General features: G+C 55.4%; 2 protein-coding genes across 5 annotated transcripts in view; one reads left to right on the top strand and one right to left on the bottom strand.

Moving 5' to 3' along the window:
- Positions 1 to 6279, top strand: part of DMAP1 (DNA methyltransferase 1 associated protein 1) — a 32982-nt gene extending 26703 nt beyond the window's left edge. For both annotated transcript variants that reach the window (XM_040073255.2, XM_040073256.2), the window contains exons 9-10: positions 653 to 725; positions 2540 to 6279. In XM_040073255.2, the coding sequence (XP_039929189.1) occupies positions 653 to 725; positions 2540 to 2886 (420 nt within the window). In that variant the 3' untranslated portion in view covers positions 2887 to 6279. The remainder of the gene's footprint in view (positions 1 to 652; positions 726 to 2539) is intronic.
- Positions 6280 to 9400: 3121 nt separating this feature from the next.
- ERI3 (ERI1 exoribonuclease family member 3) overlaps positions 9401 to 17583 on the bottom strand; it is a 131204-nt gene continuing 123021 nt past the window's right edge. For all 3 annotated transcript variants that reach the window (XM_040072790.2, XM_040072792.2, XM_058421738.1), the window contains exon 8: positions 9401 to 10965. In XM_040072790.2, the coding sequence (XP_039928724.1) occupies positions 10883 to 10965 (83 nt within the window). In that variant the 3' untranslated portion in view covers positions 9401 to 10882. The remainder of the gene's footprint in view (positions 10966 to 17583) is intronic.

Raw genomic sequence — 17583 nt, 5'->3', positions numbered from 1 at the left:
CCTGCTAAGTGTGTGCATTCTTCCTCTCCTGGCCAGCTCCAATTCCCTTTCATAGCTCACATCTGATGCTTCCTCTCTCACCTAGCCCCTTAGCTCCGATGTAAATGTGTGTGCACACTTCCGCCAGTCAAGTAACTGTGCTCTCTCTGTCTCTCCCCTTTGTTACAAAGCCTGCTCTGTAAATGAATCCCACAGGTCTGGGGCTCAGCAGGTAAAAGGAGAAGTGAGTCTGTTAGCGCATGAGTCTAATCAGGCCGGCTAAAGCGAATAAAGTAGGGCAGCATTGCACATTAGCCGCTGTGTAAATGAGCCCTTTGATGGGCTGGGCACCGCAGGAGAGGGTTTGAAGCCGAGAAGAACTTTTGTTGTTAATTCAGTGACACATGGAAACTGTAAAACAGCGTGTCTTGCACACACACGAGAGAGAAAATAAAAGCCCTCACGACCGGGCTTTTCAATACCTGCCCTCGGACCTAGTCTGAAAACTTTCAGCCCCTGTCTCCCTCTCTTACCACTTGATTTTCCTTTCTCTCCCTTTCTTTTTTTGTTCCCCCTGCACTATAAAAAGAAAAGCTCTCTTGCCTTTTGAACTAGACGGCTGTGAGTGAGGGCTATCTCTGAGCTGTGTGGCTCTGTTACCTTTGTGTTCCAGATGAAACTGCCAAGCTCGGTGGGACAGAAGAAGATTAAAGCCCTGGAGCAGATGCTGATGGAACTCGGAGTAGGTGAGTAAAGGGGGCACGCGAGAGAGAAAGAGACACACAGAGCTAGCCTTTGTTCTCGAGATGGGCTATTTTTTCCCCTAGTAATACAGCCAGTTTCTTGAATAACAGTATGTGAATGGTTTTTAAAATATTTTATGTGTTTAAAAAAAAAAAAGAGAGGGTAAAAGCCAGAACAAGATGCATAGGGCTTTTTTTTTTCCTCCCAGTAGAAAAATCTTTTAAAAGAGCCTTTGTTTCTCTCTTGTTTGGGCCTTTTTTAACCATCAAGAGAGGCAGCGCAGTATTAGGAAGGCAAATCTCAGCCTTGCCGGGAGAGGTACTTCTAAGTGTGTTAGTGACCACGGCACACGCATTGTTCAGGGCTGCCCTGTCTTGCTTTTAAGCTTCATTTCCTCTTAATTTACTGCTCACGGTGGCAAGTCCAAAATGCATCTGGGACTGCTCATCCCCCCTTTATAGGTTGCATGCTGTGTGAAAATCTGGAGCATCTCTGCTGAAAGGCGAGTAAACACACATCCCTCACTCTTGAACTCGAGTGTCTTAGCAGCTGAAAGAAGGGTTCACTTAACGCGTACAATACCTGCTCGCGGCTAGAGGGGGAGAAGTGCAGCCCATGGCCAGCGGCTGCTCTCCATGCAGTGGGGACAGTTTGCAGGTATTACAGGTCCCAGCATGCAGTGTCTCTTGATTAGACGCCTGACGAGCCCTTTCCCCCCCACTGATACTTAAAGGTAGAGATATTTAAAGGTAGGAAAAGAGAAAAATAGAAGCGTTATTAATGATTTACAAGAGATTACTGAGCCTGTTCCCAGCACTACCTTCTGTTAAGTCTTGTTAGTTTTTTGGGTTTATGGCTCGATTTGTTGTCTCAAAGACTGTGCCATTCTGAAGGCCTCCTGTGGCTGGTGAAAGTGGCTCAGCCAGGATGGTTTTCTCTCTCTGCTGTAGAACTAAGGGAGCTGCTGTTTGTGCTTGCTAGGGAAGCCTGGGGGAACCATGTGAGTGCTTCTTGGAGCTCACTTTCCATGAGGGTATGGAGGGGCTCCTGACTCCCCACTCCTGCCTCACAGAACATACATATCTTGAGGGTCTCTTGGGGCTCCAGCCCTGCTGTACCTTAGAGTGCAGAACCACACCTGGGCTTTGTGAGGGTGAACACAGTGCCAGCAGGAAAGGGGTCGTGTGGGCAGCCCTGCCGACAGGGGCCACTGCTGCGTATCAGGGCAAACATGCAGAGCTTCATCTTTTCCTTCTGCAGAACTTGCAGCTCTTCCTAGCTCTGTGTGTGTGCATGGTGGGGTACAGCAGAATGCAAGATGTGGGGAAGTGATCTGATAGTTGCTGCTACAAACAGGTCTGTAACACAGCAGCAGAGCAGTTCTGTGCCTCGGACCTGCCCTGGGAGGAGCAGTAAGAGAGGCAACGGAGCCCAGCCTGTCCACCCATTGCTGGTGAAGGTGTAGGGAACAGCAGAAGCTCTTCTGCCCTTTGCAGAAGTGTGGATTCAATCTCTCTGTAAGGCAGAGCTCCCTGCATGTGACCTGGTGGGTGGCAAGGTTCAATTATCTGGTCTTCCATCATCCTTCACTTGCTGAGGTCTGGACTTGGCAGGTTCACCCTTAGTCCTTGGTCAGAACCAAAGGATAGCCTGAAGAATAGGTGTGCAGCCCTTAGGGATACCAGTTGCTACTGATCCATGTGATTGGAGCGAGATTCCTGGTGCATCTTTGTGGGAACAAAAGAGCAGCCGAGACTTTTATAGGGATTTTTCGTTGTAGGTCTGGGTGTTTAACAGGGGGCATTTTCCTCCCTAGATCTCAACCCTATGCCCACAGAGGAGATTGTGCAGATGTTCAACGAGCTGCGGAGTGACCTGGTGCTGCTGTACGAGCTGAAGCAAGCCTTTGCCAACTGCGAGTACGAGCTGCAGATGTTACGGCACCGCTACGAGGCCCTGGCCAAAGCCGGGAGCATCGGCCCCCTCAGCGTGGAAGGTGCCCATCCGGATGGGCAGACAGGGCTCAGCATCGAGGAGGGCAAGGGAGATACCAAGGACCAGATCATTGATGTAGTAGGAGCACCGCTGACCCCCAACTCGGTGAGAAGGAAGGTCGGGGGGGCAGAACAGGGCGCACTCAGGTCTCCGACGCAGATGCCCTGACAAGCGCTGGGGATGCTGCCCTGCTCTCCCTCCAGGCATGCGCGTCCAAGGGAGCAGAACACGCCTGTTCCCCCCCAAGTCCCAGTGCTGCTCTCTGGGCTTGTCTCCTGTGCTGGACAGTGTTCTTGGTGCTACAGGTGGGGTCAGCAGGGCTTTCTACATCCTGCATGCAGGCAGATGGCTTGGTGTGGGTGCCACCGTGGACCAAAGCGGTGAGGCTTTGGGTGATGAGAGCTTGTTCTAAGGCAGCGACAGTACAGCTGCAAACCTGAGGCATTTTCCCTCTAGATGCAGCCTCGTAAGGGTTGCTCACCAGAGGGGGAAGCGAGTGGGGAAAGCAGTCTTCAGGTGATGAGACATGACCTGCCCAAGACCCTGGAGTCGCGCAGTAGCCCTGCCCGGAGCAGGAGGCTTGGGAAGGAAAGAGGTGTTTGAAGAGCAAAGGAGGGTTTTTATCCCCTGCTTCCAGTGCCAAGAAAGAAAAGCCAGGCCTAGGGCTCCTTCCAGTGCAAGCCCTGTGGCAGTGTCCTGTGCATGTACCTCTGCAGGATGTGAATCACCGGCCTCTCCTCCTTCCCTCCAGGAGGGCAGGCTGCCCAGCCCCTCACCACTGCCTCAGGGCCAAGGGTAAGCCTGGGGATCAGCTGAGGCTGCTTTCCCCTCTGTGCAGTCCCCTGGCACAGCTGAGCTGAACTGCCTGATGAAAGCTGCCCATCTCCACACCGTGGCATCCCTGACGCCTCCGACGCACTGCCCCTGGTAGTGGCACAGACCTTTACTTTCTAAAATGTATAATGTATTGCAGGATATTGAGAACACCTTATCTGTCAACGGCAGAGGCGACACGTTAACCTGGACTTGAGTAATGTCCTATTTGATTGTGACAATGTTGAGTCGTAAGGAAGAGTTCCACTGAGACAGGTTCATGTTTGTAAAGGAGTCTTTTGAATTATTATTTTTTTTCCCTACTGCATTCAATCTGGAATCTCACCCCTCCCTCCCTGCGGTCTGGAGTGTCCTGGTTTGCAAACTTTTCGGGCTGATTTACAGTACACTTGGTTTCCCTTGAGAACTGGCTTGTTGGGCAGGTGGGAGAGATGGTGGTGGTGGCCGTAACTGCAGGAGGAGGGAGCCCATGAGTGAGTTTCTGACCACATTGTTCCTCGGTGCCACCTCCTGGAACTGGAAACAAAGGCATGGGCCCAGGCAGCACAGAAGGGGTTAAACTGACCTGCTCTCTGACATATTTGAAAGAAATATAATCAAGTTAATTCACTGCAAGGCAAATTCAGTACCTAAAGGGCCCCCATGTTAAATACAGCACTGACCTTTACCGGCTGATTACACAAAGACGACACAATTAGATTAGTCCAAGACAAAAGGTCAAGCACATTCACACTGTGACCATTTTTTGCTACCTTTTGAGGGGGGCGGAAATTACATCCCAGCTGGAGGGGTATTTTGGAGAGGAAGAGAATGGGGCTGCTAGACCATATTCTGCCTGGTTCAGCTATGTTGGGAGAGTCAGGCAGGGCCTGGCACTGTGCTCGCCCTGAACCTTTCTACAGTTGTTGGGTTATGTGGTGGTGGGAGAGATCAACACCCTGCAGCCCGTAGCCAGCTTTTCCAAAGATAGGCTGAGCTGAGTAGAGGTCATGTGCAGGTGATTCTCCCTGCCCTGCCCGGAGCTGGCAGATGGAGCTCCAGTGCCTCTTGTCCAACATCATGGCTGAAATTTGCTCCGGAAGATTGTTGGGCTCGGTCAGCGCTGAGAAGGGGGATGGCTGGTGGGTGCATGCATGTGTCCCCACCCTGCACAGCAATGGCCCCAAGGTGTCCCAGACCGTGGTGGGGACAGCAGGGCCAGGACACGGTGCTGAGGAAGCAGCCTGTGGAAGCACAGTGCTTTGTCCCCACCCTACGGCGCTGGCAGCAGGGCAGCAGCGTGGCTGGTGGTGAACAAGCAGCTCTGGAGCACAGCGGTGCTTTTTGATGGCCGTTCCTTCACTTGTCTCCTGCAGCCGTGGGTGCCTGGCCATGACACCTGTCCTTGTCCTGCTGCAGTGGTTTAACCCTGTCATGCCAGCCTTCAACTCCCGAGTTCACGCCTGTGCTTTGCCACTGAGCTGCCAGGGCCTTTGGGGGAATCATTTAATCTCCGTCCTTCAAATTCCTCTGAGTTGGAGAATCCCTTTGTGCTGTCTAGCACTGCCCATCCAGGGCGTGCTCCATGTTGGATTAAGCATGGATTAGTTCAGCCTCCAAACCAGCTGCTCCCCTGAAGCCAGATTTGTTTCCCTGCACAGAAGTATCTTGCTCCAGATGTTGGAGGGAGTGAGTGGCAAAGCCAGGAATAGGACTAGGAGTCCTGACTCCTGAGTGCTGCCTGTCATGCCTGGATTCCTTTCCAGGAATTGGAATGAATGGACAAAGGCACACCAGGGTCTTTTGAGATACTGGTTTTGTCAGCAGCTGTCTGCTCCCATCCCGCTTGGCCGGCAGTGGGGATGGGGGACATGTCAGCAGGGTGCATTAGCCAGGCTGGGAGAGGCCTCTGTCTCAGAGCCCGCGGGGCAGTGGGGAGCCTGGAGCTGTCCTGCCCTGCTGTGTCCGCTGCTTTTCTCCTAGCCTGGCTACCTGTCCACCCGCTCCCAGGGACTGCAGTGCCCATTGCTGACCATTAAAGCTGAGCTGGGATCCCTCCAGTGCTGTTTGAGGCTGACCCCGGTAGGGACTTTACTCGGGGCCTTCGGGAGGTGAAAGGTGAGCCGAACTCGGAACAAATTAGTTCCAAGCAGAAGTTCAGCCAGTTACTCCAGATTGGATCCTTTGATTTCCGCAACTCAGACTCCACTCAGTGATCTGTAATGAGTGACTCTCAGAAATCCTCACATTGCAGCACTTTGTTCCTGAGCTCACAAGTCAGCCCATTAATGGGTAAAGGAAAGGACCTTGAGTCTAAGAAGTCTCGGGTTCAGAGTCAGAATTATTTGACTTTTAAGCTTCCTTTATCTGAACTCCTGCTGACTTCTTGTTTTCTGAGCCTGTTTGAAAGCTAGAAGTTACATTGTTAAGATCAAACATTCTCTCTTTCCAGATGGAGTTACAATATCTGTCTTTTATATATATATATTTTAATATATATAGTGTATATATACCAGGGTGTATATATATTCTTCTCTTTTTTTTAATCGTTCTTTCCATTAAAAGAAACTAGACTTGTAAGCTCTTGTAAATTATAATGTAAAACATTTTTTTTAACCAGACAGTTCCCAATTTTGCCCGAGGCAACTGGAATAGCTGTGCCACGGAAGGCAATAGGAAGGTGATTAATATGAATTTGTGACATATTTGAAGGATGGGTCTTTTGCCATATAAAGATTATCAAACACATGTGCTCTTCCCCATTAATTCTGCAGCCCTCCCAGGAAAGCCACAAAGCCCAGCTCCTTTGTTTCCAGGGTGGGTTTTTTGTTTTTTTAAATGTACCTTTCGGTCCCCTTGATTACCCCGTATTTGATTTTTATAGGGCATCTGCTCAATCTGCTGCGTGGGTCCTCTGGCCCTTTTATTTCCCCGTTAATCGGATCCCGCAAAGGCAGCGGTGCCAGGGCCTCTGACGAAATCCGTGTGTGTGTTGTATTTAACTTTCAGCCGTGCAAATTCCATGCTCTGTTTGCCGTCTGCCCGGCAGGAACCGGGGGCCGCTTCCCGCCAGGGGAGGCAGCGGGGCCTCCCACGACGGGCTCTGCCGCCGGGAGCAGACGCGCAGGGCCGGGGGTGCAGGAGCAGCCGTGGGCAGCGCGGCTCTGCAGGCCGGTGGGAGCAGGGGAGGGCTGCAGGGCTGGGCACGGCAGGCACCGGAGCGCAGTCACTGTGCCACTCCTGCGGAGCCGCGGGGGCCCGGGGCTCTGGCACCTCGCGTCCCTGCAGCGCCCGGCACACGGGTGGGTACCTGGTAGCTGTGCCGTGCCTGGGGCACCCCTCGCACAGAGCCCACCTCTGGGTGCTGCCCCTGCCACGGCTGTGGGCAGAGGGTCCGTGTGGCACCTGGCAGTCTCACTGCGGTGCAGTGATGGGGCTGGGGGAGTGTCCCACTTGGTGACAATGGCCCCGGCTTTCCTAGGGCTGGGTGCAGCCCTGAACCTTCTCTGTGGAGGGGAGCTCCCCGAGCCTGCCAGCCTCGTTCAGGTGTGTTGGAGTGTGCTGCCCAGAAAAGAGGTGGGTTTTTTGAGGAGCCCTGGTTTTCTGTCAGCCTCCTGATCTGCTCCTGGGCCACATCAAAACAGGTCTGTGCAGAGAGGAGGGGAGCATTTCCAGGCTCTGCCCTGTCCCGTATCAAGCATCCCTGGCACAGCTGCCCATAGCACAGAGTTCTTCTGCCCTTCTCTCAGTGTCCTGCTCCTTAGGGCTTGGTGCTGGCTTGCTTGGTCAGGGCTCCGGATGCCACCGAGTTATTGCAGAGCTCAGCTCCTTCCTTCTGACCATCCCAAAGCTCTGTTCATATCAGAGAGGTAACATCCCCTGTGAGGGTGCCATCCCACCCCTTGTAACTGCTGGATTAGCACTATCATGCAAAGACCTGGCTCTGCCTTCGACCAAGCACTGCAGTCCATTTGGCATTGTGTGGAGTGCTGCTGAAGCCCCAGGGCTTGCTCTGGAGCAGGTGGATGTTTTTGCCACAAACCAGGTGCTCCCACCTGCTGTTCCTGACTTTTCTTTCCTGTCTCCCTTTTGGAGCAGAGAAAGTGAAGGGAGTTGGCCCCCAGCTCCTTCTCCATCAAGAATGTGAAGAAGCCATGAGCACTCTGTGCAGGGTGAGGATGAGGAGGTGCAGGGGCAGTGCTGGCTGTCCTGGAGCCCCTAGGGACAGCTTGCAGCCAGGGACAGGACAGGGGCCTTGCTGGGGCAAATTCTGCAGTGCTCCAGAGAAAAGTGGGAGCTGTCCCCTGCCCAGTGCTGTAGTCCCAACCCCATCTGACCTCCGGAGCAGTGCAACCTCCGGGCACTTGTAGCAGGTGCTGGAGAGCTGCCCCAGGGCTGTGCAAGGCTCTGCCCCAGGCCACTCATGCTGCCCTGTGGCCACTAGCCCTGGTGCATGGAGCTGTGCCACCCCCATCCCGGACAGGCTGGGTGCCACTGACCCTGCTGGGAGCTGCTGGCTGTTGGTGGCTGTCCCTAAGCCCATCTGCCTCAGTCTCCAGGTGACAGGTGGAATTGCTGCAGCCCCTGCTGCCTTTGAGGCTACCATGTCCTGAGCCAGGCTGCTCCTGTGCTGCCCACACCAGGCTGGAGAGCTCCTTCACGTTCCCACGTGTCCAGCCCTTGTGTAGCTGCTCTCTTCCAGTACCTCTTGCATGCCCGACACCTGCAAGTGCTGCCTTGCCTGAGTGAGGGGCTGCCCCTGCTGGAAACGCTCCCGTTGTCCCCAGCAGTCACTGTCACTAGAGTTCCTCCTCCCGCTGCCCCGCCCAAAGCTTCAGTCTGCGGTGGGAGGGGCCCCTGCTCCCTGCCCCTCATGTTTTGCAGGGCCTTGGAGGAGTTGAGGCATCGCAGTGGGAGCCAGGATTTATGTACTGCCCACTGTGGGCACTGGTGGCCGTGTGCCCTGCTCGGGGCTGCTGCCCACCTGCCCGCTCTGTGTTCCCTCACCTGCCTTCCAAGTGTAAGTGGCCATCATCGATCCACAGTGACAATGTCCTGAGTCACATTCTCGCCTGCAGGAGTAGAGGTCAAAGGCCAAGTTCTTAGTTTTCATAAAAAACTAATTAGACAACTCCCATCGAAAAAGGGTCAATAAAGCTGATCAAGGGGCTGCACAGAGGGAACTGGTAAAACCCCTGTGACCTTTGCATGGAGCAAGTGGGCTGGGCTGCCCTGCCCTCAGGGAGCTGCCCACTTGCCCCTAGCTGGATACTTGCATCCCTGTCACCCAGTGGCACTCTGGCACAGGGCAGGTTCCTTGGGCACCTGGATGCAGTGGTGGTTCCTGCACCCCACAGTGTTGCACTCGTGCTGGCTCAGCTGGCCAGGGCAGAGCAGGTACCCCAGGGCCCAGCAGAGCCACGCCGGCTCCATTTGGTAGCCAAGATGCTCCAAATGCAGTGGCAGCTGTGTGGGTACAGTGTGCCAAGCTACAGGGTGGGGTGACAGGTGCCAGTGGGATGTAGTGGTGGCTGTCACCCTGCACTGGGCAGAAAACTGCATAGGGCGCACCCATGGATACGGCCCAGCTGTGACGGGCTGGTGGGATCCTCGGGGCAGAGCTGCCTTGGGGCACAAGCAAACCCGAGGTAGTGATGGGGCTGGTGCCCGCCCACAGTGCCCAGGCTGAAGAGTGGGGCAGTGCTGCCAGCAGCAGGGAACCTTGACCGCCCTTTCACAGCCAAAACCCTTGCCTCTTGGGAGCATGGACGTGCCATACCCCAGGGAGCTCCCTACTCCCACATAATCCAGGTGACTCCCCTGCATCTGCCCCCACACAAACTTGCACATGCATGGGCACAGCCTGGGCTCCTTTACCCCCAAACTTTATTCATGTGGCACATTTACAGCAAGGATTGGAATAACTAGACAATGAAAATGCTGGGGTTGCATTATCGGTTGGTTTAACTGGAACACCACACACCATGCAGTCATGTACCGCCAAGTTCAGTGCCTGTATTGCCCTTCTGGCTGCCGTCACCGGCTTCGCTCCAGGCCATGCACGCACGGGCCTGGGGCTGCAGCCTCCCTGCAGGTCAGTGCCCGGACGAGGGCTCCATTCAGCAGGGCCCTGGGGCTGGGTGACACCGAGAGGACGTGCGCCCTCAGCCCGCCCCACGGCTCCCCACAACCGCCCTGGCCGGCCGGGAGCCCACCCAGCCGGAGGGGATGTGCTCGGCAACTCTCTCAGGCAACAAGCCAGCTGCTGCTGAGCGTCCGCGGGGACCCGCGAGGGGCACGGCACGCGGGCACGTGGGGGCTGAGCCTCAGCTCGGAACCGAGGGAGGTTGGCGGGGAGCACGCTCAGGGGCCTGGGGCGATTTGCAGCTCCCCTGCTCAGGTACCTGTGGGCCGGGGGCCAGCGCGCGCTGGCACGTCCACCGCCGGACACGGACACGGCGCTGTGGCGGGCCTGTCCCCCGTGGAGCTGGAATTGATCGGCGGGGACGAGGCAGGGCTGGGCGTCCCGCCCAGCCCCGCAAGAGGCACGAGCAGACGGGACGGGGACGGGACGGGGCTCCATGCGGACACTGTCACCTCCCTCCTGCCGCCCGCCTGTCCGCTGGGCCCCTGCCTCACTGAAGGGAGCCCTCCGGGGCCCTGCAGCCCAGGGTGGGGCTGCCAGGGGCTCTGCAGCGGAGAATACAGGCACTTCACCTTGAACATAAAGAGACGGATCGCGTTTGTCACATACAGGAGTCAGAGAGGGGTTAGTGTTGACTCAAAAAGGGGAAAAGGCGCTCAGGGGAGAGGCGGGGGGAGCTGGCGGGGAGGGCGAGGGGCCGTCTCGACACGCTGAGCCTCCGTGAGTGCTGCCCGAGTGCAGGCACACACCAGCATCGCTGCAGCAGCCGTCGAGGCCTGAAAACATAAAACCAGAGAAGAGAAAGAAGAAGGGAAGGTGGGTATGGCCCATGCCAGGGTGGAGATGGGGGATGCTCTGGCTACGGGGTGGGAGAGGGAGGACGGGGTGGGATATGGAGGGAGGGACGGAAATCAGGAGCCAAAGAAAAAGAACGAACTACAAGTCTAAAATGTGGTGCAAGCGCCCTACGCGGCTGTCCGCTAGCATGGCATAATGTCCGGAGCAGCCCAGAGAGGGAGTCACATCAGGTCTACACAGATTTGCCTTCCCATATATACAACCTCTACTGGAGTTAACAGCTGAAATTGAGATTTTTTTTGTGTCGGTTCCTCTGGCCTCGGTCGCCGGTTTTTTAATGCTGGAGCCCGTCCTCCCCGCCTCGCCGGCACCGGGCGCATGCAGCCCTTGCCTGGCTTGCCTCGGGGATCAAAAAGGTTTGGAGGTCTGCTTGAAGATGAAGCCTCTATGGGCCAGTGTCTTCATGATGTTGGCAATGTTCTTGCAGTCGTCTAAGGAGAAAGCACAGAGATACTGGGTTAGAGGCATGATCCAAACAGGAGCTGTTGGAGCAAGTTCTGAATCCCATGCTGGGACTGTGTCCTCTCTAGTCCAGGTACTCTGTCCCAAGGACCTTGCAGAGTATTTGCAGAGTTCCCAGTCTCAGCACTGGCCACCCGCATCCCAGTATGACCCAGTGCTGCGCTGAGATGGATCCATGCCCCGGACCTGAAGGTCGGAGTCATCCATGTCATCCCCATCAGAGCCAGCCTGTGGTGCCTCCCTACGCCCACCGACCGGAGTTTGACAAGTGGTAGGTGGCTGCGATGGGAAGCCACAGCCACTCCTGCTGCTGGGCTGTGGCAGAGCAGCAAGATGGGAAGGGGGAAGGCTCTGGTGTTATTTACCTGGGACTAAACTCAGGCACCGTTTGCTAAAATAGAAGCTGGGCTTAAATTGATTCCTAGTGTCTATATTTCATGTTGAAAATTGGCTTGTAAATCCATGTTTTGATCTATGAGGGCCGTCTCCTTAAGAAAAAGCAAGAGTAAATGTGTAATTTCTCCCTTGACAGCACACGGCGCAGAGGCGATCCTTCTTCCCGCTCCCCTCCGTTTCGGGACAGCTCCACTCGTTCCGATTACCACTCTTTCTTCCTCGCCCCACGCCTTGATGTCTCCATTTCATTACCGCCCGCCCATTTATCAAGCTGTTACCGTAAGGGTGACTTTGCCCACTTGCGTGTGGCAGCAGGGCCTGGCTGACATGGGGAGAGGGTGCCCCAGGAGGGGGGTGCAGGCAAGGCCCCCCTCTCCCCACCGCTGCTGGATGGATGTTGTGGTGGAGGGAAGGCTGCATCATTACTGATGTGTAAATGATAAAGAAGCCTCCACATCCATCTCCCAACTGTAAATCCAGGGAGTGCTTTATAATCAAGCTACAGCGATAATAATGTGAAATTAGGTCTCTCTATCAACGGGAGGAGGCCTTTTAATCACAGCTTAAAGGGTGCAAACGCTGTTTATCATAATTGAACTGTATCCGGGCTAATTGTGGCCATATTTCACTGTCTAGGAGACAGCAGGCTGCCTGCTGACAGTGCCGCGTGCCGGATTGAGGGCCCCCCGCAGCCGGGCAGCGCTGTCCTGCCAGGCACCTGCCTGCAGGGATGGGGCTGCCCGGCCTCCTGGATGCTCCCTGCCAGACAAGCAGCACTGCCCAGCCCTGCTGTGCCCAGTGACCCACTGGCAAAGCCACCGCCTGTCCCCCAGCATCTCCTGGAGGTTCACGACTTTCCCCACGCGCAGTTCCCCGAGAGGCTGCCATGAGCTGCCAGGGACCCTCCTGGCTGATGGCTGGCAGTGAAAGAGGTAATGTCCCCATCAGTGCCACGTGCCTCTGGAGTGTCCCCTGAGACCCTCTCATGACACCCCTTCTGTCACTCATGTGCCAGACAGAGGACAGCAGCTGGGCATGAGGACAGCCCAGCAAAGAAAGGGGATCCCCAGCCCAATGGCTGGCACAGGAACAGAGGTGCAGCCATCCCTCTGTGCCTTTGTCCTTCTCTCTGCTGCCCAAGGTGACACTGATGGCTACATAAGGCCCCTGAAGGTGACAGGTATCCTGCCCAGCCAAGCCACGCCACAGTGCCAGCTCCTGCTGCTGTCCCTTGTTCCCACTCAGGTGATCTGCTCACTGGCCTTAGGATTGCCTGCTCCATCTCATCCCCTGGACAACTGAGCCCCTTGGAAAGCCCTCAGCCCTTGGAGGCAGCTGGCAGCGGGATCTAACAGGATAATAGTGGCTTCAAAACTCGGGAAACGGAGGTTAGAGGAGTGCAATTAAGTGTAAAATAAGTGTCTGTGGCCAAAGTACCCCCACGCAGCCAGCCCTGGCCTGGTACCCCCAAAAAGTAACAGCAAAGCAAATCCTGGAGCTGTGGCAGGTGGGTGGCAAGCAAGCAGTTTGGGTGTGAAAGCACAGCCCCAGGTGTCCCACTGCCAACCTCACAGCCTGCAGCATTGCCCCGAGTGGGCAGTGGGTGCCTGGAGTGGGCACCGGGTCTTGACTATTGCTCCATATTGCTGAGGGGGAACTGCACAGAGACCTGGGCAGCTGCCATACAGGCAGCGAGACCCCACGGTGCTTCCTGGGACTCCCAAGCTGGTCCCTGGGGACACCATCCAGGACCACTGTCTGCTTCCTGCACCCCATCATCTGCCTCTCCAAAACTCCAGTGTGCTCTGTTGCCAGGTGACAGCACTGGGAGACACCCTGAACTCTGAGCTGCCACCCTGGAAAACAGGTGGGACCCTGCTGGGTCAATGCCACCCACATGCCCATGCTGCCAGTGCTGTCCTTGCTGTCCCAAACGATGCCACGGACCCTGGCAGCGAGTGTGCCAAGCTTGTCGTACGTCATTTAGTGAGACTCATTCCAAATCAGCGCTAAGGTAAACACGCTTATTATAATTATCCATGTAAAAAAAAATCAACAACAGCAGAACAACTTTCTAATATGCAATTACAGCCATCTATTGATTTTACAATGTAATCCGCTCCGATTGATTTAATAACACAATTATAGGCTGGCTCTCGGGATATTAGAGTGGGAGATTTTCATAAACTCCAAAGCAAAAAACTAAGCGGCTTTTAAAACAACACAGTCAGATGGCTGTTTGGGGAATTATTAACAATATGAAATCCTCTAAATCTGGCCGTCGTTACCTTGTGAAAGGAATTTCTATTACAAAAATGGCAATTGACAGCCTAAGAGAGCGCGACTGGGATTGCTCTGCTGCTTTTCAGTGCTTAATCCATCGCAAAGGTGACCACGGGGCAGGGGACAAGCAGAGTCCGAGGCTGGCAGGAGGGCACAGGCAGCCCTGCCCACCCTGTAGCCCCCAGCTGGCCCAGCTCTCCCTGTGGGGCACACGGCTGCGGTGCTGCTGCCCCAGCAGCCAGGCTGGCACCCACCAACCTGTCCCATCTGGTGACCCTGCCTGGGAGGCTGGCAGGTTGCAGAGCCCCCCAACTTGATCCCCATCCCGGCACACCTGGCGTGTCCCAGTGCCCGACACCTCCAGGGGCCTGAGGGTGCCCACCTGTGTTCCAAGGCTGAGCAGGGTGACGGATGAAGGCGGTCCCACGCTGACGGCCAGCGCGGCTCTGCACAGGCGCGCACTCGCTCGCGCGCCCCCGCTCTCGTGCTCGCTCCCTCAATGTATTCCCGACTTTATGGGCACATTTTTCTTGTCAAGCTGACAGGGTTGCTAAGTGGATTTCTCCCTGATATGCGGACGGATTATCACATTACTCCAATGTCCTACACAAACATATTACTTTATATTCAATAGCCCTAATGAATATAAACTGCTTTTTCTTTTTTTGGGGTGGGGGGTAATCTATAGATTTTTAATGAGGGCACTATTAACTCCCTCCTCTTTAAAACAGACTTAGGTGCAGCCTCTGAGTAGAAAATCAATGGTGTTATTGTAGGAATATTGTATATTGATATTGTAATAATAAGATGCAATTGATTTAGGGGTGTTGTGCGGTGTGTGTGAAAGGGGTCAGCCTGGGGTTATCCTGCCTCATGCAAACAGAGCAGTGGCTCTGCCCTGCCTCCCCGGCCCTCACCTTGCTCTGCTGCTTCCGAGCATCGCCCCATGTCCCCGTGCAGTGGCCCAGGATGGCTGGGGTTGAGCTTGCCCCGAGGCGCTGGGTTCCAGGGCTGGCTACCTCTGGGACCCTCCTGTGGTCCAGCTGCCAGTGCAGTGTGGGGTAATGTGACACGCCAGCCCCACCCTGCCTGGCTTAGCCCACCAGGTTTTAACTCTCCTGCCCCACGTATTTCAGCAGTGCCCACTGTGACACCACACTGCCTCAGCACCCTTGTTTCAGCCCTCTCCACATCCTGCCAAGCTCTTGCTGCAGAGACAGCCAAGGACAGTGACATGTGCACACGCAAGGGGCAGCAGGACCCTCTCCTAGTTGGAGTTTGTGGCAGTTCAGCATCACCGGCTGCCTTGTCCTTGCAGGGGCACAGACATTCCCACTGCACTCCTCTGCAGAGACGGAGGCAGAAAAGCCCCAGCCCGTGGCACTGGGCCGACTGCTTGGCATGTGCCCTCCTGCCAGCCACTGCACAGTGGCACTGCTGTGAACCCAGCATGAGCTCAAGGATTCCATCGGCAGGAATCTGCTGCTGGATCGGGCTGCCAGGAGCAGCAATGCTCACTCCAGCAGAGCATCACCTCCACACGCAGCCCAGGCACTGGGGAGAAGGGTAGGGGCTGGGGCAGCACGTGTGCAGCCCTGCCGGCATTTCTCTCACCTCTCCCACCTCCCCACAGGATCAAACCACACGGACACCTTCACCATGGGGGCTCAGGGGGCTGAGTGCTGCTGCAACCGCCGTGCACTGGGCCGAGACGCTCCCCGAGCAAGGAGGGAGCTTTTCCATCCCAGCAGCTGCCCCGGTGGGCTGTGGGTGGTCAGGGACTGCAGGGCCCCCCCAAACGTGCTCATTTGGAGGCAACCCCACCGCACCTGTGCTACGGCCGGGAAGACGGATCACCCCCGGCCCGAGCTGAGCAGGTCCATATTTAAACTGTCCCCATGCTTTATGGGCTGTACCAGAACTGATGCTCAGGCGCCGAGGGGCCATTTGTCAATGTTCTAATGGCAGATTACTGTTAATGAATAATATCACTGCTGCCTTTGTATAACAGCTCCCTGCAAAGCGGAAACAGGGCCGCCCGGCCACGGCCACCCGGAGCCTCCCCACCGCCAGCCCCGGGTGACAGCAGGTGGCTCTGTGAGCGGCGGCAGCCGTACGGACCTCAGAGATCTCACTCAGTCTGGCACTTCTGCTGGCGTCCCTAGAAATCATGAATGGGAGCACTGGGTGCTGTGTCCCCACAGAGGGCTGTGCTGCTCCCTGTGAGCAGGAATGTCACTGTCGGGGCAGGGAGTGACAGCATCTTCCCAGCACACACGGCCAGGCTCTTGTGTCGCTCACCCTGCCCACACTGGAGCTTGGAGGGAGTTTGTGCTTGATCTGAATCCACGCCCCCCATGGCAATTTGGGGACACCAGGATGCCCTCCACAGTGGCGCAAGGATGTGTCAGAACAAAGTGCCCCCAGCTCCCAGGGATCCACAGGGACGCCAGGGACGGTCCTGCCGAGCTGCTCCCAAATTAATGGCCTCATAATCCTGCGCGTGGGGCAAGGGGCTCTGCGTGCCCTGCACAGCCAGCAGGTATATTAGGTGGAGCTGACAGCGACGTGCAGAATATTAAGAATAACTTACCTCATTATCTGCAATTACGTTACTGCCACACACCTCATTTCTTCATGAAGAAAAGAAAATTAGTTTTATATTGACTTCATCCCAGTGCCTCCTTGCCTGCCCCGCCACAGAGCACCCGCACAGGCTCCAAAGAGGGATTGGACACAGTTCGTACTCATCTTCCCTCAGCCCGTGTCTGTCCCAAGGGAACAGGATGCCTGTCCCATCTCCTGCACACTGGGGTCAGCAAGACCTCCAAATCCAGTTTGCCCCAGCTGGGACACTGGAGCAGGGAGGGCCCATCTCTGGCAGTTCCCAGGTCAGTAGGAAGTGCAGCAAAAGAGGACCTATCTTGACCATCAACCTGCTGCCTTGGGCACTTTCTTTCTCCCACCCAGGCTGGCCACTGCCACCCTGTGGGAGACAGGATGCTTCCTCCTGTCCTCTGCACTGGGAACCACTCTTCCCATCAGGCACCCACCATGCTGGCACCCTCCCACGGCAGAGCTGGGGGGCTGAGGCCTCTGCACTGCAAGACACCTGGCTGCTGAGGCACCTTCCAGCCCCACAGGCTGCTGGATAGCCTGGCACAGACGATACCATGTGGGCAAACCCTGACAGCTGGGGCACCCCTGCTGGACGGAATGGGCAGCAGGGTCTGAGCTGTCTTGCAGTGCTCCCAGCAACTCCTGGAGCCCATGAGCCCAAAGGACACCAATGTTGCTGAGGTCAAGGGTGACACAGGGTGGAGAGAGGCCTCAGCTTGTCCTTCAGCCTCTGTGCCTGTTCCTGCACATCCAGCATCCGCTGGCTGCCAGCCTTCCCTGAGCAAACAAAGCGAATGCTGCCATCACCCCGCTCCTGACTGTGGCCACTCGCTGTCCAGGAGAGAAGAGGAGCGGCATGCACAGCAATATAGGGAAAAAAGCCAATTTCATCTTTATTAGAAGGAGATTTCTCTTTTAGTAATAAGCACACTTCAAATAATTAGCGTGTTTTACGTAATAATGAAATTATGGAAATGCAGGCCACTTATTCAAACAAGTCACCATTACCATATTTTTAAATATTAGACTTAATTAGAGTTTATCACTTCAGAGAAGTACGAGGAGTGGAGATTTTTTTCCTTTACAAAAAAAATCCTCATAAAGTGTTTATTAAGAGCGGGTAAGAAGGGGATAATGATCTGTTTGGAAATTAAGGCAATCAAACATTTAATGCTCTGCACTCCTGTAGGCAAAAGCATTCAAATGAGTCAATTATACATCCATTATCCAGGCACGATTAAACAAGGCAGGACGGGGAATTTGTCCTCCGCATCATGCGATTGTCGCGA

Source organism: Hirundo rustica, chromosome 9, assembly GCF_015227805.2.
Source record: "Hirundo rustica isolate bHirRus1 chromosome 9, bHirRus1.pri.v3, whole genome shotgun sequence".
NCBI lineage: Eukaryota > Metazoa > Chordata > Aves > Passeriformes > Hirundinidae > Hirundo > Hirundo rustica.
Note: the sequence above shows the minus strand (reverse complement) of the source record. Positions and strands in the feature narration are given on the sequence as shown.